Source organism: Meriones unguiculatus, chromosome X (genome assembly GCF_030254825.1).
Source record: "Meriones unguiculatus strain TT.TT164.6M chromosome X, Bangor_MerUng_6.1, whole genome shotgun sequence".
Classification (NCBI taxonomy): Eukaryota; Metazoa; Chordata; class Mammalia; order Rodentia; family Muridae; genus Meriones; species Meriones unguiculatus.
In genome coordinates this window covers 15,861,884-15,885,369 of record NC_083369.1, presented here as the reverse complement: position 1 = coordinate 15,885,369, position 23,486 = coordinate 15,861,884, and the positions used below count along the sequence as shown (strand labels likewise).

General features: G+C 39.3%; 1 protein-coding gene and 1 pseudogene across 1 annotated transcript in view; both read right to left on the bottom strand.

Annotated features, from left to right (window-relative positions):
- The window catches only part of Zdhhc15 (zinc finger DHHC-type palmitoyltransferase 15), a 138,084-nt gene that overhangs the window by 61,957 nt on the left and 52,641 nt on the right, over nt 1–23,486 (bottom strand). The window contains exons 3-4 of the mRNA XM_060375733.1: nt 16,734–16,828; nt 4,128–4,248 (exon numbers count right to left, since the gene is read on the bottom strand). Of these exons, the coding sequence (XP_060231716.1) occupies nt 4,128–4,248; nt 16,734–16,828 (216 nt within the window). The remainder of the gene's footprint in view (nt 1–4,127; nt 4,249–16,733; nt 16,829–23,486) is intronic.
- On the bottom strand, nt 6,848–8,639 carry LOC110542425 (RNA-binding protein 25-like; annotated as a pseudogene).

Here is a 23,486-nt window from a genome sequence, read left to right as displayed (position 1 = left end):
TCATCCCTGAAATCTTATACACATATGCATCATCATATGGACTGTGCTGGTGGCATTTACATATTTAGGAATATATATTAACTATATATATATATATTAACAACAAAAATGAAAACAGAAGTCATGAATTCGAGAGAAAGCAAGGGGTTGCATGAGAAGGGTTGGAGGAAGAAATGAAAAAAGGGAAAATGATGAAATGATGTAATTCAATAAAAAATATTTCTACTTCATAAGAGACCTATCTAATCTTATTCGGTACTCTTATTGCCTGGATTAGTGTCTCACAAATATTATTCACTTTTAAAAATTAGTATTATGGAAGATTTTTATTAGTTAAAACAACATGAGGAAAGATAAATTTATTACAGGTTATGGCCTAAAAGGAATTAGTCCATCAAGGAAGGGAAGGCATGGAGCAGGAGTAGCACAAGGCTATGGTGGTGGGAACTAATTCACATCAGGGTGGATCAGGGGACAAAAAAAGAGGAACTCCACAATCTCTTCTTTTCTTTTTTCACTCAGTCTGAAACACTCGCTCCTAGGATTGTGTCATTCACATTCAGAGCAGGTCTTCCCTGCTTGGTTAATCTCTGTAAGAACTCCTGAGTCACACCTAAGGTGCATCTCAGTAATGTGCCTTGCTATGCTCCCTCTTCTTTTTTTCAAGACAGAGTCTCATTATATAGCTCTGGCTGGCTTGGAACTTGCTCATTAAATGAAGATAGACTCAATGTCACAGAGATTCACCTGCCTCTGCCTTGGAATTAAAAATTGCAGTACAGAGCTAAACAGAGAATTCTTGATAGAGGAATATCAAATGGCAGAGAAACACTTAAAGAAATGCTCAAGGTCACAGAGAGCATCTGAAAGAATCTAACCAGCAGGGTATCAAAACATATGTTGAGACTCATAGTCAAACTTTGGGCAGAGTGCAGGAAATCTTATTAAAGAAGGGGGAGATAAAAAGACCTAGAGGGGACAGGAGTTCCAAAAGTAGAGCAACAGAAACAAAAAAATCTGGACAGAGGGGTCTTTTCTGAGACTGATACTCCAAAAAAGGACCATGGTTATAACCTAGAACCCCTGCACATATGTAGCCCATGCAGCTGAGTGTCCAAGTGGGTTCCACAGTAATAAGAACAGGGACTGTCTCTGACATGAACTCACAGGCTGTTCTTTGATCACCTTCCCCTGAGTGGGGAGCAGCCTTGCCAGTCCACAGAAGAAGACAATGAAGCCAGTCCTGATGAGACCTGATAAGCTAGGGTCAGAGGGAAGGGGAGGAGGACCTCCCCTATCATTGGACTGGGGGAGGGACATAGGAGAAAAAGAGGGAGGGAGGGTGGGATTGGGAGGGAGCTACAGCTGAGATACAAAGTGAATAAATTGTTTTTTTAAACATTTTTTATTATTAGTTACATTTTATTAACTCTATATCCCAGCTGTATCTGCTCCCTCATTCCCTCCCAACCCTCCCTCCCTCCCTCATCTCCTTCCTGCCGTGAATAAACTGTAATTAATAAAAACAAACATTAAAAAAAATCTAAAAAAAAAGAAAAGAAATGCTCAATGTCCTTTGTCATCAGAGAATGCAAATCATTCAATGAGATTTCACCTTACACCCATAAGAATGGATAAGATCAAAATCTCAAGTGGCGATACATGCCAGAGAGGATGTGGAGAAATGGGAAACCCTCCTCTATTGCTGGTAAGAATGTAAACTTGTACAACCACTTTGGAAGTAACTATGGCACTTTCTCAGACAATTAGGAATAGTGCTTCCTCAAGATCCAGCTATACCACTCCTAGGCATGTATCCAAAACATGCTCAAGTACACAACAAGAACATTTGCTCAACCATGTTCGTAGCAGCTTTATTCGTAATAGCCAGAACTTGGAAACAACCCAGATGTCTCTCAATGGAGGAATGGATACAGAAATTGTGGTACATTTACACAATGGAATACTACTCAGCAATTAAAAAAAAAAAAGGAAATCATGAAATTTGCAGGCAAATGGTGGGATCTAGAAAGATCATCCTGAGTGAGGTATCCCAGAAGCAGAAAGACACACATGGTATATACTCACTTATAAGTGAATATTAGACATATAATATAGGACAATCATACTAAAATCTGTAAACCTAATGAAGCTAAGCAAGAAAGAGAACCCTGGGGAAGATTATCAATCCTTACTTAGAAAGGCAAACAGGACTGACATGGGAAGAGGGAGAAAATGGGTAACAGGACAGGAGCCTACCACAGAAGGCTGAAAGACTATACCAGCAGTATATCAAAGCAGATGCTAAAACTCATAACCAAACTTTGGGCTCAGTGCAGGGAATCTTATGAAAGAAACCAGAGATAGAAAGACCTGGAGGGGACAGGAGCTCCACAAGGAGAGCAGCAGTACAGAAAAGATCTGGGCCCAGGGGTCTTTTCTGAGACTGATACTCCAACCAAGGACCATGTGCACAGATGTAGCCCATGGCAGCTCAGTGTCCAAGTGGGTTCCCTAGTAATGGGAACAGGGACTGTCTCTGACATGAACTCAGTGGTTGTCTCTTTTATCAACTCTCTCTGAGCGGGTAGCAGCCTTACCAAGCCACAGAGAAAGACAATGCAACCAGACCTAATGAGACCTTATAAACCTGGGTCAGATGGATGGGGAGGACTTCCCCTAACAGTGGACTTGGAGAGGAGATGAGAGAGAGGGGGTGGGATTAGAACAGAATGAGGGAGGGGCTACACCTGGGATACAAAGTGAATAAACTATAATTAATATAATAAATAAATAAAATTTTAAAAAAAGAAAAAGAAAAAAAGATGTTCACCATCATACTCTATTCTATGTGTTTCTTAATTCAATCAAGTTGACAATGAAAATTCCTCATCACTCTTTCCAAACACCCACCCCAAAATGGCTAAGAGTACATGAAGCTCATGTATTATTATCCAGATTGAACAAGTTCAATAATGGGTCATTTTCCTTTATCCTGTTTCTTCTGCTGGCTCTGTTACTTCAGCATTTAAAGCAAATATTGAAACAACCACAGACATTTTAGTGTGTAGAAAATTTTGAAAAAAAAAATAAGTGTTTTGGCATTACGTAACTAGCAGAATTAATAATAAATCTTTAATGTCATCTAATCAAAATTTTCTCAACTGTCAAAGTGCACCTTAACACATACCTGCTGAATAAACAAACAGTGAGGAAATGACCCCAACTCTGAAAGCACTAGAGAAACGTTTCTGTAAGTACTGTTCCTCCCATTCATCCAAATGAAATCCAAGTGTAAAACTGCACAAAGGGTATTTAACCACGTAAATGATGACAGATCTTCCTTCATTTATTACCATAAGGATGTTTGTAGTAGATTGATTCATACTAGCTAAGCATTGGAAACAATCCAAATTTGTATCAGCCACTGAGGATAAATAAGCTGCTGTATTTATACAACGTAATGCTACTCAGGAATACAAGGAAGGAGATACACAACCATATGAATAAATGTCACATGTATTATGCTGACTAAAAGATGTGAAGCACAAGGGTGTACGTTTCATGATTCTACTTATACAAAATTCTAGAGCAGATAAAGCTAACCATGGGAAAACTATCAGAATAATTATTGTATGTGTGTATGGGGATTGACTGAGTAGAGGAATGGCAGAACCTTCTTGGAGTGGTGGTAATTTTTTTTTAGCAGATTTGATTACAGTTGTGTATATTTGAAAACATGTTGAATTGCACACTTAAGATATTTGCATATTTTCATATGCAAATTTTATCCACAAAAGAGCGCATATTTAGGTGGATATGTACTGGTGTTTGCTTGCTATTTGTTTTAAAATGCATCAGAAAATAAAGATGATCCAATGGAAAACAGACAGATGGTTGATTATATGGAGAGGAATGTGATAAAGCAGTATAATAAAGTGTTAGGGGCAGAACCCTGGGTATTAGAATTACTTAGAATTCTCCCAACTTTGATAGGCATTTGAAGTTTTTCATAATAAAATATGGTTCTGAGAAGATGAAAGGAAAAGGCTAGCCTGACAACACAGATGTCTTGGTGTCCCTTACATTCTTATTAGCTGACTCCCTGGCTGAGATGATGAACTGACCTCCACTCCCAGTTCTTGTGTACACCGGTAACTTCTTGGCCATATCCACAAGCATCTGCTTCTGGACCTCAGGTCTCTCTTCATTTTCAAAGCGCTCCTTGTCTGTATAGGACAAGTGGAACTGGAAGCAGAATAGGCAAGGTTTACTCTCTCAGCTTCCCAGAAAGGATTAAAAACAATCACAACTACCTAAACAAAAATATTAATTATCTCCCCTTGAACATCAAATACCAGTTTGTCTTACACATTTCTTTGGCTAAGTACCTTATGAGATAGGTGATATTCTTTTTTTTTTTTTTTCTTCTCAATGCAGTTTATTCAGGAACCTTGAACAATCTTCTGACCCTGGGGAAAGCCAGCCCACAGCTTAAATAGCCTCTGGGTAGCCAACCCCAGCGTGCCACGTGGGCAATGCAGATAGGTCCACATACACGGAAGCAAGCCAGATCCTCAGCCTTAGCCAAATATGGAGTTGTTCGTGACAGAGAGCACTCACCATCGGGAAGGTGGAAGGCGGAAACCAGCTCCATCTTTAAGGCATAGCATTACGCAGCTCTCTACAGTTCCCCCTTTTTGTTTTAGACGCATCAGGCAAGAGTAGAGGTCTGATCTCTGATATTAGAAATAAATTGGGACTTTGTACCGATGTTCATTTAGGTGTCATCCACCCAAAGAGCATCAGACCCGTCCGATACCTTTTTCTCAGAGGCGGGACCTGGGGTGGTATTCTTTTTTAAATTAAAAAATATAACACTTAGACAGATGAAGTACCTTGTCCATGGTTGTACTCAATCAATGTATGAGTAGCAAAGCTGGCCCCCAATGCATGTCATCCAACTCCAACACTTGTATTATACTATGTATGATGGGATATACAATTGTACAACACATTGTTGCCAGGATCCCTTTGATGAGTAGGCAGGTTTAGTGAGTGCCGATTACTTTTTCATAGGAACATAATGCTAATGACACTCTCGGAGAAGCTGAATGAGATGGCTTGTGACATTGTTTGAATATTATAATTTTACAAATGGGTAGAAATTTGAATATTCCTACTAGCTGATAAGGATTTTTTTTTTTTGCCAATTTAATGCACATTTTGTTAATACTGCCTAAGGTAACTCAATTATTTTTCTTTTTTTTTTTAACTTAAAAGCCACTTTTATATATACGTTCACATAAACACATTAATACAGAGATACATTAGGAATGAACTGTCTGCTAGTGTTTTGCATTCTAACTGTAAACTCGAAGCCTTTACAAGGGCTCGCAATTTCTGATCAGGGGAGTGGGATGAGATGGTAATGGGTGTGGCTAATATTCAAATTATTCAAGCTAGTGCCTATACAGTACAGGTTTAATTTAGGTGGAATTCTGCAAAAGAAATAGGGAGTCATTTTGATATTTACAAGAAACTAATCAGCAGAACAGTATTCTATCAGATAGGCTGTGTACAGTAGCTGCAGTTTATAAAAACATACCAGTAACCGGTGCCTGGTGAGTATAAAGAGAACCAAGGAAACAGATGGCTTTACAATCAAGTGACTACACAGGGCACCGACAAATCAGAGGACAAAAGAATTCACATTTGCTACATTAAAAAAATTACATATGATTCTCTGCACACTGCCCAAAGTTTGGTTATGAGGCTCAGCATCTGCTTTGATACACTGCTGGGCAGAGTCTTTCAGAGACCCTCTATTGTAGGCTCCTGTCTTATTTCTTATTTTCTCCCTCTTCCGATGTCCATCCCGTTTGCCTTTCTGAGTGAGGATTGATTATTTTACCCAGGGTCCTCCTTCTTGCTTAGCTTCTTTAGCTGTACAGATTTTAGTATGTTTATCCTATCTTACAGGTCTAGTATCCACTTATAATTGAGTATATACCATGTGTGTCTTTCTGCATCTGGGATACCTCACTCAGGATGATCTTTTCTAGATTTCACCAATTGCCTGCAAATTTCATGATTTCCTTGTTTTTAATTGCTGAGTAGTATTCCATTGTGCCAATGTACCACATTTTTTGTATCCATTCCTCCATTGAGGGACATCTGAGTTGTTTCCAGATTCTGGCTATTACGAATAAAGCTGCTATGAACATGGTTGAGCAAATGTCCTTGTTGTATACTTGGGCATATTTTGGATATATGCCTAGGAGTGGTATAGCTGGATCTTGAGGAAGCACTATTCCTAATTTTCTGAGAAAGCACCAGATTGATTTCCAAAGTGATTGTACAAGTTTATATTACCACCAGCAGTGAAGGAGAGTTCCCCTTTCTCCTCCATATTTATCACCCTGCTCAAAACTAAAGTCCAAGTGGATCAAAGACCTCAACATAAAACCAGACACACTAAACCTGTTAGAAGAAAAAGTGGGGAACAGCCTAGAACTCATTGGTACAGGAGACAACTTCCTGAATAGAACACCAACAGCACAGGATCTAAAAGCAACAATCAATAAATGGGACCTCACGAAACTAAAAAGCTTCTGCAAAGCAAAGGACACTGTCATCAGAACAAAACGACTGCCTACAGATTGGGAAAGAATCTTCACCAACCCTAACTCTAACAGAGAGCTAATATCCGGAATATATAAAAAGTTAAACATCAAAAAATTAAGTAGTATAATTAAAAAATGGGGTACAGAGTTAAATAGAGAGCTCTCCATAGAGAAATATCGAATGGCAGAGAAATGCTTAAAGAAATGTTCAATGTCATTAGCCATTAGGGAGATGCAAATCAAAACACCCTGAGATTTCACCTTACACCCATCAGCATGGCTAAGATCAAAATCTCAAGTGACAATACATGCTGGAGAGGATGTGGAGAAAGGGGAACTCTCCTTCATTACTGGTGGGAATGATTTCCCAGTTCTTAAGGTGCTCTTGATAAGCAGCCTCTTTCTACAGTAGTTATCTTCGTTCATATGCATGTTCATCTTCTTCTGTCTCTTTTCTTGTCTGTTTCTCTTTCATGCTCCTGTTCTTTCTCTCTCTCACTCACATTCTCTTTCTCATTCCTGTTCACACTCTCTTTCTCCCATTCCCTTTCATGTATCTGCTTTTTACTCTTGATTTGCTCTGCTCCTTATTTCAGTGTGAGCTCCTTTCTTGCTCCCAGTCTGGATCCCTCTCTAGATCTCGGTCTCTCTCTTTTGTGCAGTCATGATCCCTATCCCATTCTCATTCCCACTCCCACCCATTCTTTTCCTTTTCTCATTCATGTTCTCTTTCCCCTTCTCATTCCCATTCTCTCTTTTTTTTCATCCCCTTTCACATCCCCCCTCGGGTTCTTTAACAATTTCCTGTCTTTCTTTCTTCTTTTCTCTTCTTGCAGTTTCTTGGGTATGTTTCTGAATTTGCTGATCTCTGAGGATATCAAATCTCTTTTGTCTTCTTCCATTTCTATAGCATTTATATCCTTCTTGGTGATGTGTGGGTAATGATTAGTGGGACCACTGGAAATCTACAGAAAATGTCATCTTTCTTCTCTTTCTTCTTCTTCTTGGGATGAAAGTCAGACTCTTGTGAGGGGTCATTTAGCTCACTTGAATATTCACGTATTAAAATTTCAATAGCCCCTTTAATCATCTGGTCTCTTCTCTTTGTTTCTTTATCGAAGGCTTCTTCATCATCATTAGTGACAGTTTCTGGTCTGGTGTTCTCATTAGACATTTTCTTCTTTGCTTTTCATTCATCAAACTGTGCCTTTGTCTTTGCAGCAGCTTTAACAAGTAGTTTCTTCTCTCCAGTCTGAAGGTCATGCAATAATCTGAGAAGCACAGGGGTGGAGGTAGATTCAGGCTCTTTATACTCACAAAATCCAAAAGATTGAAGTTTTCCAGAAGCACCTTGTACTCTCTTCCTGCTCAACACCACACCACATTTAGCTAAGAGCTGTCATACAAGAATGTCTGAGGCTTTGTCAGAAATGTTGCCAACAATAACTGCAGTAGTAAGACCACAATTTTTCATCATTTTCTTTTAATTTTAAGCCTGGATGATCCTTTCTTGCTCCCAAATGCTTCCCAACCATGACACGGTAGGTAATAAATAGATCAATTGGAGCAGGAGCCATAATACTCAGGTACAAAAATCATTGGTGTCCCTGGAGGAAAGCCAGGAAACTGTGGGGTGGGATCCTTAGAGGAAATGTTGGGATTCCCATGGGAGGGCAATTCAAATGTGGGGGAAAAGACATTTTGACTGCACTAGTCTGCTGCTGAGAAAATGGTACTTGTCTTCATGGCCTCTGGGTATCAGGATACGAGTGGGCTCCACATGTTGGAGGTTTCTGCACACTACTGGACTGATAGATTGGTTCCATAGTGCCTACTCACATAGGTCACAAACACAGCTGCACTGCACAGGGAGCTTCTGGAGGTCTTCCCATTTATTTTTCAAAGTAACATAGACTTAAAAACTTTTCTTTGGTTTATGCAAAAAGGTAGACAGGTGAAAAAGGAAAGGGTCTATGTGGGAATTTATGGTTTTAGCCTTATCACGAACTGAGAAAATAGAAAATGACTGGAAAGTTAGACATTCTTGATCTAAACTTGCTCTGTAAAATAAAAGAAATGATACTTATTTCAGAAGATTGCAGAAGAATAGAAATACAAAGTACCATTTAAAATTCTAATTATTAATCATGTAAATCTATTTGATAATGCCAGTCATTTGAATTTTAACTCTAAGTATGTAGTACCTTATTGTGCTTTTACTCAGTACATCAGCTACTAGTGATAATGAACATCTTTTCAAGACTTTATTGGGCCATTTGGAGTATTCTCTTGAAATACCTATTCAAGTCTTTTGTCCACTAAAATAATTAGGGTTTTAGTCATCCTTTAAGGATGAAGTATCTGGTGGGGTGGCTATGCTTCAGTGAAGGCCACATATGAGTAACACAAATGACAGCTGATGGTTTTAAAGAGAAAAAAGAGGACATAAGTGGGTGGAAAGATAGGTTGAGGTGGTGGATCTAGTAGGAATATGGGAGGGGTGAATATGATCAAAGTAATACGCAACTCTCAAACAGTTAACAAAGATGTGAAAAAATTGGTTATTGTCTTTTTATGCTGAATTTTGGCAATTTTTTTATATATTACAGATTTTACTCTTGAACGTTTTTCTTTTTATTTTGAGGCAGGGTCTCTTTGTTTATCCTTGGCTGTCCTGGACTCTCTTTGTTTACCAGACTAGCCGTGAACTCACAGAGATCCACATGTCTCTGCCTCCCCGAGTGCTGATATTTCAGGCATGTGCCACCATGCCCAGACTGTTGAATATTTTTTAAACAAAAAGTACCTTTCCCCTTACCTTTTTTATGGTACATTTTGAGGGAAAGAGATCTTGGTGGAAGTGTGAATTTATAATCCCAGTTTGGATAACTTAGGTACTAGATAAAGTGAAATGTATGTCTTTGGTGTGACGTAGCAGTTTTACTCCTAGTTATATTAGCCGAGACAATCAATACATGTGGGTGAAATATATCAAAAGATATGTATAAGAATCTTTAGATTAGGTGTGTGCATGTATACATACACACATACACACAAGTAAATAAATACATAAATGTTTAAGAATGAATTAAAAATAGAACTATACCCATGGTGTATGTAATGTTATCACACTATTTCAATCAGAGTGAGAATTAAATGTCCTCCTTAGATAATATGGAAAGCCATGGGGGACATTTAAGGCTGTCACAACAAATATGGTACATTTATAAGCATTTGCCTCTTAGCCCTGAGTTCTGTTGTGTAGTGGATGCATCCTATAAAAGTAAATATTGTAAACTGACAAAGAACAACCTGGTTGTTTTGTTCTTATAAGTACAATAATACTAACACAAAAATACAAAATTTTCAATTTTCATTTAAATGTTGATAATTGAAAGTGCCTCATGGTAGTGCTTTAATCTTTGAGGAATCCTTGTGAATGTAACTTTCTCATGGGGTTGTGCACCATTTGAAGGACACAGGCAGAGTTGTTTCTATCTAGTTGTGACAAAAAACTTTTTTTTAATTTGGAAATCTTTTCTTTTTTTTCTTTATTATTTTTTAAATTAATTACAGCTTATTTACTTTGTATCCCAGCTGTAGTACCCTCCCTCATTCCCTCCCAATCCTACCCTCCCTCTCTTATCTCCTTCTTGCCCCTCTCTAAGTCCACTGATAGGGGAGGTCCTCCTCCCCTTCCATCTGACCTTAGCTTATCAGGTATCATGAGGACTGGCTACAGTATCCTCTTCTGTAGACTAGCAAGACTGCTCCTCCCTCAGGAGGGGCGGGTCAAAGAGCCAGCCATTGAGTTCATGTCTGAGACAGTTCCTGTTCTCCTAACTAGGGAACCCACTTGGATACTGAGCTGCAATGAGCTATAGCTGGGCAGGAGTTCTAGGTTATATCCATACATGGTCCTTGGTTGAATGTCAGTCTCAGAAAAGACCCCTGGGCCCAGATATATTTGGACCTCGTGGAGCTCCCGTGTGACAAATACTTTGTGGTCAGTCGACAAATAGTTTAGAACAAGATGTCTGGCACAGACAGCATATTTCTGGCACTATGTAAGCCTCATATTAAGGATTATAAGGCAGTAAGTTAATAAACGCATTTCGTATGAAGCAACTGGTGACTGATTGGAATGTTGTATTAGAGAAATTAATATTGTGGCTATTAAGTAGACCCAAAGAACTCTCCTTCCATTTTTACAAATTAAAAATGTGAAAGATGTAGTCAGAGCATTAGACGTTTGCAACACTTGATTAAAACCTAAGATTATTTCATCAAGTTTAGGTCTAAAAAATTTCTAACCACTTAGCCTTTCTACTGACCTAAAATCTTTCACAAATATGAAAGGGATACTTAATTTTTATTAAGCTAAAATTAATATAACATGGCATTTTATTTTATAAAGTACATTTTACGGTGCATTTAGCACACTCATACTGTGTACACACAAAACTATCTACATCTGCTCTGATACACCATAGGTAGTTTTGTTTGTACACAGTATGAGTGTGCTAAATGCACTGTAAAATGAACCTTATACTCATAACCAAACCTTGGGCAGAGTGCAGGGAATCATACGAAAGAAGGGGGAGTTAGTATGACCTGGAGAGGACAGGAGCTCCACAAGGTCCAAATATATCTGGGCCCAGGGGTCTTTTCTGAGACTGATTCTCCAACCAAGGACCATGCATGGAGATAACCTAGAACCACTGCTCAGATGTAGCCCATGGTAGCTCAGTATCTAAGTGGGTTTCCCTAGTACGGGGAATAGGGACTGTCTCTGACATGAACTCAGTGGCTGGCTCTTTGACCTCCCTCCCTCCCGCACAAGGGAAGAGCAGCATTGCTAGGCCACAGAGGAAGACAGTACAAGCAGTCCTGATGAGACCTGATAAGCTAGAGTCAGATCGAAGGGGAAGAGGACTTCCCCTATTAGTGGATTTAAGAGAGGAACAGGGAGGAGATGAGGGAGGGAGGGTGGGATTGGGAGGGAATGAAGGAGGGGGCTACAGTTGGGATAAAAGTAAATAAACTGTAAGTAATATAAAAAATAAAAATTTAATTAAAAAAAACAACTATCTAGTTCCAAAACATTTCATCACCCAGGGAGAAAATATTTTGTTTATTAAGCTGTCGTTCTTTATTCTCTAATCTCTAGGCAGACTACAACCAGTATTTGTTGTATGGAGTTTTGTCTATGAATTTGCCTGCAAAACAATATTGCCTTTGGTGTCTGGGGTCTTTCAATTACCATACTTCAAGGTTCATCTATGTTGTATCATATGTAAGTACTGAATTTCCTTTTATGGCTAATAATATCTTGGCATGCATGGATATACAATACAGACATATAACACTTCCTCCATCTATTTTTCTACTGGTCAGTATTTGGGTTGTTTTCATCTTTTGGCTATGGTGATCAGTGATGCAGTAAAGATTTGTGCAGAGTCAACCACCAAAGAGCATGCATGGGCTATAGTAGACTCCTTACACATATGCAGCAGATACACAACTTGGTCTTCATGTGGGTCCCCTACCAATGGGAGTAGGGACTGTTTCTGATTCCGTGGCCTGCCTCTGTTTCACTTTCTCCTTGCTGAACTGCCCTGTATGGCCTCAGTGGGCGAAGATATGCTTAGTCCTTGAGATTTGAGGTGCCAGGGTGGGTTGGTACCCTTTGGAGGCCTCCCCTTCTCTGAGAAAGAGAGGGAACAATGGGGGGAGGGGAACCTGAGGGCGGGACTAATGAAGGAGAAGAGGGAGGGGGCTGGAATCAGTCTGTAAAGTGATTAAATAAATAAACAAATGATAAAAAAAACCTTGTAGCATATAAAAAAATTTGTGTACATGTATTTGAAAGCTTTCTTTCAATTATTTTGACTACATACCTGTGAATGGAATTTCTGGGTCACATAGTCACTCCATATTTAACCTTATGAGAGAAAGCATTACTATTTTGCATAGCAATCTGCTATTTTATATTCCCAGTCACATTTGGAAGAATCGTTAATGCTTGGCATTCTATAAACACTTGCCATTTTTCATTAATTCATTTGTTTATTGACTTAATGTCTTTCTTCTTGGTGGTTTTGGTGTCCAGATTTGAATTTCTTTAAATTAGTAGTACTGCTCCCGAACATTTCGTATCCTCAACAGTTAACTGTATATATTCTTTGGAGAAAAAAAAATTATTCAGGATCTTTCCGTATTTTACAATTGTGTTAACTTTAGTTCCTGAATTACAAGAATTCATTATGTATTCTGAGCAGATGCATGAATTGAAAATATTTTCTTTTACATACATGGTATATACTCACTTATAAGTAGATATTAGCCATATAACACAGGAAAACCATACTACACTCCACAGACCTAAATAAGCTAAATAACAAGGAAAACCCTAGGGAGGATGCTTAATTCTAACTCAGAAGGGGAAATAAAAGATACCAGAAGTAGTTGAAGAGAGAGAACAGGACCAGAGCCTACTATAGATGTCCTCTGAAATACTCCTCCAAGCAAGTGATCAAAGCAGATGCTAAGACTCAGTCAAACTTCGGGCAGAGCACTGGGAGTCTTATGGAAGAGTCAAGGGATATAAGGACCTGGAGGAGACAAGAACTCCACGAGGAGACCAACAGAGGCAACAAATCTGGGTCCAGGGGGCTCTGCAGAGACTGCAGTGTCAACCAAGGACCATGCATGGAGAGTACCTAGATCCCCTGCTCAGATGTAGCCCATAGGCAGCTTAGTCTCCATGTGGGTTCCCTAGTAAGGGGAGCAGGGGCTATCTCTGACATAGGCTCTGATGCCTGCTCTTTGATCACTTCCTTCCAGGTGGAGTGGCCTAGCCAGGCCATAGAGGAAGAGGATGCAGGCAATTTTGATGAGACTTGATAAGCTAGGGTCAGATGGTAGGCAATGAGGGCTCCCCCTTTCTGTGGTCTAGAAGAGGGGGATGGGGAGAAGAGGGAGGCAGGGCGGGACCAGAGGAGACAAGGAAGAAGGTTACAATTGGGATATAAAATATGTAAATGTAAATTTACTGTTTGGTTTATTTCCCTGCTAACTGGCATTCTGTCAAATTGGCTTTATATCACTTCATTATATGGTTCTCTAAAACATCAAACTAGATTGTGATATTTATTCACTTAAGTGTTTTTACAACTATAATTTTTCTGCTTGATTGTATCCTATAAACTTTATTATGCCATGTCTCACTTTCGCCCAAAGTCTTTTTAAATTTTCCCGTGATTTCTTATTTAATCCATTGGTTCAGATTGTGCTTAATGATTAAGGTACATAGAATAAGAGACTGCCATAATGAGACACCCATTTTACATCTTTTGCTCCCAAGGCTCAGGAATCACTGAAGAAAAGGGGCCAGAAAGATTGTAAGACCCAGTGGGTGGTGGATGTATACCTTAAAGCAGTGTTTTTCATACACAGTAAGGTTGTTGCACATATGCACTCACAGTTCTTGTGGTGGCTTAAGACAGACTGAATCCTAGCTTGGAGAAGGGAGGGGGCAAGAAGTCCTGTCTATAGCTGAGGATACTGGCAATTGATAGCTTCTGGAAGAGAAAGAATCCACATTCCAGTGGATGCCCAAACATTAAAGAGTAGTACATGAATAGCACAAATGGACTCAATATTTTTTTTAAGTATGAGGACTTGAAGTTGGGTGGGTAGGGAATGGGGTTAGATCTGGGAAGAGTTGGGGTGGAGCTGAATACAATCAAAATACATTATATGAAATAGTCCAAGAACTAAAAAAGGAGTGTGTTTAATTTCCCCACACTTGTGAATTTGTAGTTTTCTTTGTTTTATTAACTTCTGGCTTTATTTCACTGCATTTAAAGAAAGTACTTTATAAGGTTTCAATGTTTTAAATGTATCAACTTCTATGATGATCTACTAGATTGTCTGCATTGGAAAATGTTTTATAAGCAATATGAAAAAACATTCATTCTTCTATTTGGGAGTAGATGGCTTAACGTGTGTCCTTTCAGACCATTTACTTCTTTTTGATCCTCTGTCTGCTTGTTCTATTCACTACTGAACATGTATGACTAATGTTTTTTTAAAATTCTTTTCTCATATTATATCCCGAATGCAGTTTCCCCTCTCTCCTCCCCTCCAAGTCCCCCTTCCATCCACTCCTCATTCCTTTCTCTTCAGAAAAGGGCAGCCTTCCCAGGGATATTAACCAAATATGATATATCAAATTGCAGTAGGACTAGGCACAAATCCTCATATCAAGACTAGACATGGCAACCCAGTAGGACAAAAAGGGTAGCAAAAGCAGGCAGAGACAAGCCCCACTCTCACTCTTAGGAGCCCCAGAAGAACCCCAAGCAATACAACCATAACATATATGCAAAGGACCTAGCAAAGACCCACACAGTTTTTATGATTGTCACATCAGTTTGTGAGCCCCTACACTGTTTCCATCAATAACTGATGGTTGCTTTGTTGTTGTTGTTTGTTTTTTGTGTTGTTGTTGTTTTTTTACTGTTATTGAAGAATGGAATTGTTTAGGTTTTGCTTATTTTTCAGGTTCATTTTTAAAATAGCTTTAACATATTGATCAACTAACCCTTTATTTGTTGTGGTGCTAGAGATTGAATCCAACAACCTGTTAGCTAAATGCTCTATCACAGACCCACATAAAGCACATTAACCCCTTTGTCAGTACATTTTGTATTTCTTTTTCTCTTATGTTTGACTTAACTTTCCTAAAATAAAATCAAATACAGAGCCTCACACTTGCCAGAGAAGTACTGTATCTCTCTCCTCCCCTCCAAGTCCCCCATATATATATATATATATATATATATCCATTTATTGTCAACTTATTTATGTCTTTGGTACTAATGCTAACTCTATTATAGAGAGAGTAAATATAGATATAATTTTATTTTAATCTAGTTTGTTAATCTAAGGCTTTTATAATACATTTTCGTGAAACAGGGCCTCACTATGTAGCTATAGTACATGTGGGCTTCATGTTCACAGATATCTACCTGCCTCTTCCTCCAGAGTGCCAGCAGGAAACGTGTGTGCCACTACACCTTGTCCCATAATACTTTAAGTGCTATTGATATATATTTTTATTTTTTGAAATAAAGTCTCACTGTATTGCCTAGGTTGGTCTCAAATTTGTGGCAATACTCCTGTCTCAAGCCTCTAGAATTTTAGGATTATAAGATGAGCGACCATGTCTAGAAATCTCAGCCTTTTAACTGGATAAAATCATCCATTTATATTTTAAGCATTCAGTAGAAAAGATATTTGGCAATTTGTTCATTATTTTCTTGCTGTATTACTACCTTTCCCTGTGCTTTAATTTTTTCTTTTGTATTGTCTTGATCCACAAAGGAGATGATTTTAGAACAGTATTTTTTTTTCTGTGTTAATAGCTTTGGTAAGGTCTCTACTATTGCTTCTTTCTACTTCTAAATCTAATTTGTTTTAAAGTGGTTACAGGCAATAAATGCCTGAGATGATCACTTTTTTCAACTCTTTAAAACAGTGCAAGAAACACCTGAATTCAAGAGAGCATAGCTTTAAAAAGTTGAATTAATCATTGAATTTTTCTTAGAGTTGCCTTCTAGTTTTCATTTGCTGGATACCATTATAAAATAATATAATTTCATAGAATTGAACTAGATGAAGTCTCAGAATCGAAGTGGCTTCTAGTTTTAATCAGATTCCCATTGCAGACTCTGGTTTCCTATTCTTGAAGATACCCAAGGCTGCTGATTGCACAAACTCCTCCAATAGCTTAGAATACCCTTCATTAATTCCTCTGAGTGAATCCCTTTTCGTTTATCCTAAGCAGACCAAGGTGGTGTGTCACTGAAGTCCCAGTTACTCAAGAGAGGTGAAGGAGGATTGCTGGAGGCTAGGAGTTCAAGACAAGCTTGGGCAATACAATCAGACCTTGTCTGAAAACAAAACAAAACAACAACAACAAAACAACCTGAGTTTCTTTTGAATGGAAAAGTTATTTCTTTCTCCTTTGTCCTCTTCTTGTTTTGTTGGTATCTTTAGTTTCTTTTGTTTTTAACTTTGTGAAAAAACAAATATTCTTACCTTCTGGTTTGGCTGCTGTGGGAGTGTAAAGATAGACTTCCAGTAGGTCCATGCAAAGAACACAAAAATGGCATGATAGAATATGAGGTAGATAACTGAAATTAAAAAAAAAAGGTTTATACTTTTAATCCATTTTCCAGTGTTTAAAAGAACAAAAACAATCAATAAATGTCTCTCCCTTCCTTCTATTATTATGTACTTTCTGCTATTACTATGAAATGTTGACTGCTACTATTTTCCCATTCACAGACAAGAATACATGCAGAACAATAAATTTTGAACAAAAGACTTTCAGAAGTTATAGCCTTTCAAAGTTATCATGTGATTCTGCAAGTGCCGAGAGGAACAATATATAAAACAATATTTTAGCCAGTTGCCATTATCTCTGCCACCATGGGTGCTAAAATGCTATGAGACAATATGCACTTCATTAGAGTTTATAACATGCTTTCCCCAAAAATTATTAATTGTGTGTGTGTACATGATATAGCACACATGTGACATTCAAAGGACAACTTGTGCGAGTCAGTCCTCTCCTTCTACCATATGGGTTCCTGGGATAGAATGCAGGTCATCAGGCCTGGCTGCAAGCACCAATACCCACTGAGCCATCTGGGCTGCTTACAATATATTTTTATAGATGTTACATTATTTTATTTTCTTAATAACTTTGTTGAGATAGACAACAGTATAGGGTAGGTCAGAGACAGATAGTTCATTAACCAAGGCCACACAGTCAGTAATGCGTAGCCTGACATTAAATACAGGACTTCTGATCCTAAATCCAAAGTTCTTTTCAGTAGCTCCACTGACTACACAGTTTGGAAATTATATGTTATACCTTTGAAACAGCTGTACACATGACTCTCCTGTCTGTCTTCTCATACTTTTTGCCTTTTAAACAGCTCAGTTTTAGTATTCTCCACAGAGCATGTTACACGATGGAAAGTCACTTTAGTGTTTCACTCCAAGTCCTTGAATGGCATGGTCTTATCTCAATGCATCAAAAAGACTAAAGAGAATGAGGTAATTCAATACTAAGTTCACAAGGTCCAACCTCTCATACATCTGCTCTTTCAGTCCCAGCCCTTTAATACGAGACTGGTTATGCATGAGATTATAAAACCTCATTTTAAAATTCAAGAAATGCAGCATAAAAGGCAAATGTTTACACCCCGTATGCATTTCACTTTTCACCTCTTCATGTCAAAGGTGTGGATGGTTCCAGACGTTCTCGCCGTTAAATGTTTATACAGATGCATGAACACAGTACACGTGACAGCTCAGCAACGCCTAAACATGGAAAACGGTCTTTCTTGTAGAAAGATATTCACACCGTCCAAAATTTGAGGTAGGGGAAGGTATACAGGGAAGTCTTTGTCTTCTTCAGTTACATTCTATGTAAACAACCAAAGGCATCAGATTTGATACTTGTAAAACAGCCCCAGGTGCTTTGTCAAACACAAAGAAGTAGTCAGTACACAATGTTTTGCAACAGACTTTTTTATGGATTAATTTATTTGGAAATTGTTTCACTTTCTATAACTTCAAAAGAGTGAACTTTCTTATTTTCTTAAATCTCAGGGGAGAATTTAACCCTAAATAGGATATCTATATCATAGCCCTTCCTGCCAAGGCTAAGGAACTTTCATGGAGGGAGTGCAGAAAGATTGTAAGAGCCACAGGTTGTTGAGGACTGTTCCAAAACATTGCTTTCTGACACGACAGAGCTTTTGCACATAAGAATTCACAGTGTTACAGTTTCAGAAGATGTGTACAAGAATAAGCCATCCAAAATCCCAGCATGTACTGGGGACAGGCCCAAGAGGCTCCACTTTCCCACTTGAGGAACTACTGGCAGTTGGTGGCAGCTGGGGAAGGCAAAGTCAGCTTTCTTCAAGGATGTGATCCTTAGTAGACTGTTCACACTTCAGTGGTTGGTCCTGCACCCATATACATACATAGAGGTCCTACAGATTATACTGCTTCTTTAACAAAAAGAGTACAAGAAGATGGAAACATTGGTGGGTGGTAAAAGAAGTTGGAGGAGAGGTAGTGGGAAGGAGATTTTATCAAAACATGTTGTACACATTATAACATTCTTTTTAAATTATTTTTATTAATTACAGTTTATTCACTTTGTATCCCTCCTGTAGCTCCCTCCTCCCCTCCCAATCCCACCCTCCCTCTTTTTCCCACCAGTGCCCCTCCCCAAGACAACTGATAGGGGTGGTCTTCCTCTCCTTCCTTCTGATCCTAGTCTATCAGATCTCATCAGGAGTGGCTGCATTGTCTTCCTCTGTGGCCTGGTAAGGCTGATCCCCCCTCAGGGGGAGGTGATCAAAGAGCAGGCCAATCAGTTCATGTCAGAGACAGTCCCTGTCCTCATTACTATGAACGCACTTGGACAATGAAATGTCATGGGCTACCTCTGTGCAGGGGTTCCAGGCCATCTCCATGAGTGGTCCTTGGCTGGAGTATCAGTCTCAGAAAAGACCCCCGTGCCCACATTTTTTGGATCTGCTGCTCTCCTTGTGGAGCTCCTGTCCTCTCCAGGTCTTCCTATCTCCCACATTTTTCATAAGAGTCCGTGCACTCTGCCCAAAGTTTGGCTATGTGTCTCAGCATCTGCCTTGTTACATTACAGGGTAGAACCTTACAGAAGCCCTCTGTGGTAGGCTCCTGTCCTGTTCCCTGTTTTCTCCCTCCTCCAATGTACATCCTCTTTGCCTTTATAACTGGGCATTGAGCATCTTGGTCAGAGTCCTATTTCTTGATTAGCTTCCTTAGATATACAGATTTTGGTAAGTTTATCCTATATTATATGTTTAATATCCACTTATGAATGAGTATATACCTTGTGTGTCTTTCTGCTTCTGGGATAGCTCACTCAGGATGATCTTTTCCAGTTCCCACTATTTACCCGCAAATTTCATGATTTCCTTGTTTTTAATTGCTGAGTAGTACTCCATGATGTAAATGTTCCAATATTTCTGTATCCATTCCTCAACTGAGGGGCATCTGGGCTATTTTGAGCTTTTGGCTATTACAAATAAAGCTGCTACAAACATGGTTGAACAAATGTTCTTACTGTATACTTGATATATGTCTAGGAGTGGTATAGCTGGATCTTGAGGAAGCGCTATTCCTAATTGTCTGAGAAAGCGCCAGATTGATTTCCAAAGTGGTTGTACAAGTTTACATTCCCACCAGCAGTGGAGGAGGATTCCCCTTTCTCCACAACCTCTCCAGCAAGTGTTGTCACTTGAGTTTTTCATCTTGTGTAAGGTTTAAGGTGAAATCACAGGGTCGTTTTGATTTGCATTTGCCTGATGATTAAGGACGTAGAACATTTCTTTAAGTGTTTCTCTGCCATTTGGTATTCCTCTATTTAGAACTATCTGTTTAATTCTGTACCCCATTGTAATTGGATTACTTGATTTGCTGCTGTTTAACTTCTTGAGTTCTTTATAAATTCTGGATATTAGCCCTCTGTCAGATATAGGGTTGGTGAAGATCCTTTCCCAGTCTGTAGGCAGTTTTTTTGTTTTGACGACAGTGTCCTTTGCTTTACAGAAGCTTTTCAGTTTCATGAGGTCCTATTTATTAATTGTTGCTCGTAGAGCCTGTGCTGTTGGTATTCTGTTCAGGAAGTTGTCTCCTGTGCCAATGAGTTCTGGATTCTTCCCCATTTTTTCTTTTAACAGATTTAGTGTGTCTGGTTTTATGTTGAGGTCTTTGATCCACTTGGACTTTAGTTTTGTGCAGGGTGATTAAGTATCGATCTATTTGCATTTTTCTACACATAGACATCCAGTTAGACCAGCACCATTTGTTGAAGATGCTATCTTTTCCATTGTATGGGTTTGGCATCTTTGTCAAAGATCAGGTGTCCATAAGTTTATGGATTTATTTCAGGGTCTTCTATTTGATTCCATTGATCCACCATTCTGTTTCTATGCCAGTACCATGCAGTTTTTAAAACTGTTGCTCTATAGTACAGCTTGAGATCAGGTATGGAGATACCTCCAGAAGATCTTTTACTGTAGAGGATTGTTTTAGCAATTCTGGGTTTCTTGTTGTTCCATATGAAACTGAGAATTTTTCTTTCCAGGTCTGTAAAGAATTGTGTCGATAATTTGTTGGGAATTGCATTGAATCTGTAGACTGCTTTTGGTAGGATGGCCATTTTTACTATATTAATCCTGCCAAGCCATGAGCATGGGAGATCTTTCCATCTTCTGATATCTTCTTCTCATTCTTTCTTCAGAGACTTGAAATTTTTTTCATACAAGTATTTGACTTGCTTGGTTAGATTCACACCAAGGTACTTTATGTCCTTTGTGGCTATTGTGAAGGGTGTTGTATCCCTAATTTCTTTCTCAGCCCTTTTGTCTTTTGTATACAGGAGGGCTACTGATTTTTTTGAGTTAATTTTGTATCCAGCCACTTTGCTGAAGGTGTTTATCAGTTGTAGGTGTTCCCTGGTAGAAATTTTGGGGTCACTCAGGTATACTATCTTATCATCTGCAAACAGTGATACTTTGACTTCTTCCTTTCCAATTTGTATTCCCTTGATCTCCTTTAATTGTCTTATTGCTCTAGCAAGGACTTCCAGAACTATGTTGAAGAGATATGGAGAGAGTGGGCAGCCTTGCCTTGTCCCTGAGAATTATAACATTCTTAAAGAATAAGAAAAGTTGCATGGGATTCTATTGTAACAGGAATTGTATAAGCTATTGAACCAGACTGTCTTCAGTATAAAATTAAATTTTACTTTCTATTGTTAATACAAATACTGGTCCCATGAATATTTTATATACATGTTATCAGTGCATATATAAAGAACATCTGTAGAATCAATAGGGTGATGTTGACACACATCTTTAATACCAGTTCTTGAGAGGCAGATCTCTAAGTTCAAGGCCATCCTGGTCTACAGATTGAGGATAACTACAAATACACAGAAAAACCCTGTTTCAAAAAACAAAACAAACTCTGTAGAACCAATTTGCTGAATTGAAACTGTCAGGATAAAAGTTATGCCTTTTTTTCTGATTGTTTTTTAATGTTTAATATTATAACATTTTTCACATTTCCACCTCCTCTTTCCTTCCTCCTTTTCTTCCTCCAAGCCATCCCATGTACCCTTCTTTGTTCTCTTTCAAATTCATGGCCTCTTTTTCATTCATTGTTGTTATATGAGTGTGTGTGTGTGTGTGTGTGTGTGTGTGTGTGTGTGTATGTGTGTGTGTTTAGGGTTGAGGCCTTCTGGAAATTCCCCTGTCCACTTTGGCATGTCAATTGTTGTCATTGTTCAGCTCATACACACACACACACACACACACACACACACACACACAAACACACACATATATGTGTGTGTGTACACACAAACACATGTTGTTTATTCCTGAGTATAACTGCTCTGTATGTATAATGTCATCACCTGAATATATATTTTCAGCACCGACCATTTGTTATACCAAATGCTGTGTTCTCTAGAGGAGACTATTTACCCCACTCTTAGCTTTTTAGTTGCCTGAAGCTCTCTGTGTAGGGTTGAGCCCTTCTGGGCTTTCTCCTGTCCACTTTGGCATGGCAATTTTTGTTGTCATTGTTCAGCTCATTTTTAGAGTCGTGTTCATGAGACACTATGCATATAGCTTTTGATATTACTAGGATACATAATCACACATAAAATTCGCTGATCCTCTGGCTCTTACAACCTTTCTGCCCCTTTATCGGCAATGTTCCCTGAGCCTTAGGTATAAGAGCTGTTTTGCAGATGTATCCATTCAAACTGGGCTCCACAGCTATTGTCAAATTGCCATTAATAACATTTACACATTTTGCTCCTCCATCAGACTCCACTCCAGCACCCAGATTCCTAGCCAAGCTCCTGCCTGTGGGCCACCAACACTCCCTCAGTGCTCATCCAACCTATCCTCAACAGCCCCTCCCTACCTTGTCCCAATATCCAGTTCCACACCTCATGTGGAAGCCCCTTATTCTACCAGAGGCCACACTGGCACTCAGAATCCCAGAAAAGGCCCCACTCGAGGACCACTGACATTCCCCCAGCACATGCCCAGGCTATTTCAAACAGCCCCCCCCCTCCCCAATAGCCTGTCTTCTCTTCATAGCTCTATCTCATTTTATACCCTTGGCTGAAACTCCCTGCCTCAGGCTACAATAACACAAGGATCCCAGATAAGCCCACTACTCATGGATCATCAAGCTCCCACCCTGCCCAGTGCATGCCCAGCCTAACCTCAACAATCCTTCCTATCCTTGTCACCCTTTTCCAGTCCGTGCCTCTTCCACCAGAGGCCATGTTGGCACCCAGATTTCCACATAAGCCCCTTGCCTGTGGACTATAAACACTCCACCAGCACCTGCTCAAGCTATTACCCTCAAGAGCCCTTCTTCTCCTCATCTGGCCCACACCTGCTCCACCAGCGGCCACAGTAGCACCTAACACCCAAGGTAGACTGCTTGCTGGTGAACCACCCCCAGTCTCTCAGTACCTGATCCACCCTCCCTCCCCTCCTTACCACTATATGGCATGCATCAACTTCTGCACAGAATCCCCAGCCGGAATAGATGCCACCCAGCCATCAGACGTCCAGCCTCCAACTCCAGCAGAGACCCCGTACTCAACCACAGAAAACTCCAGTCAGAATACCAGAGAGGAAACAGAGACTAAGGAACTAAGTACCCATCGAATGATGTCAAACTCAGAAGTCAGCA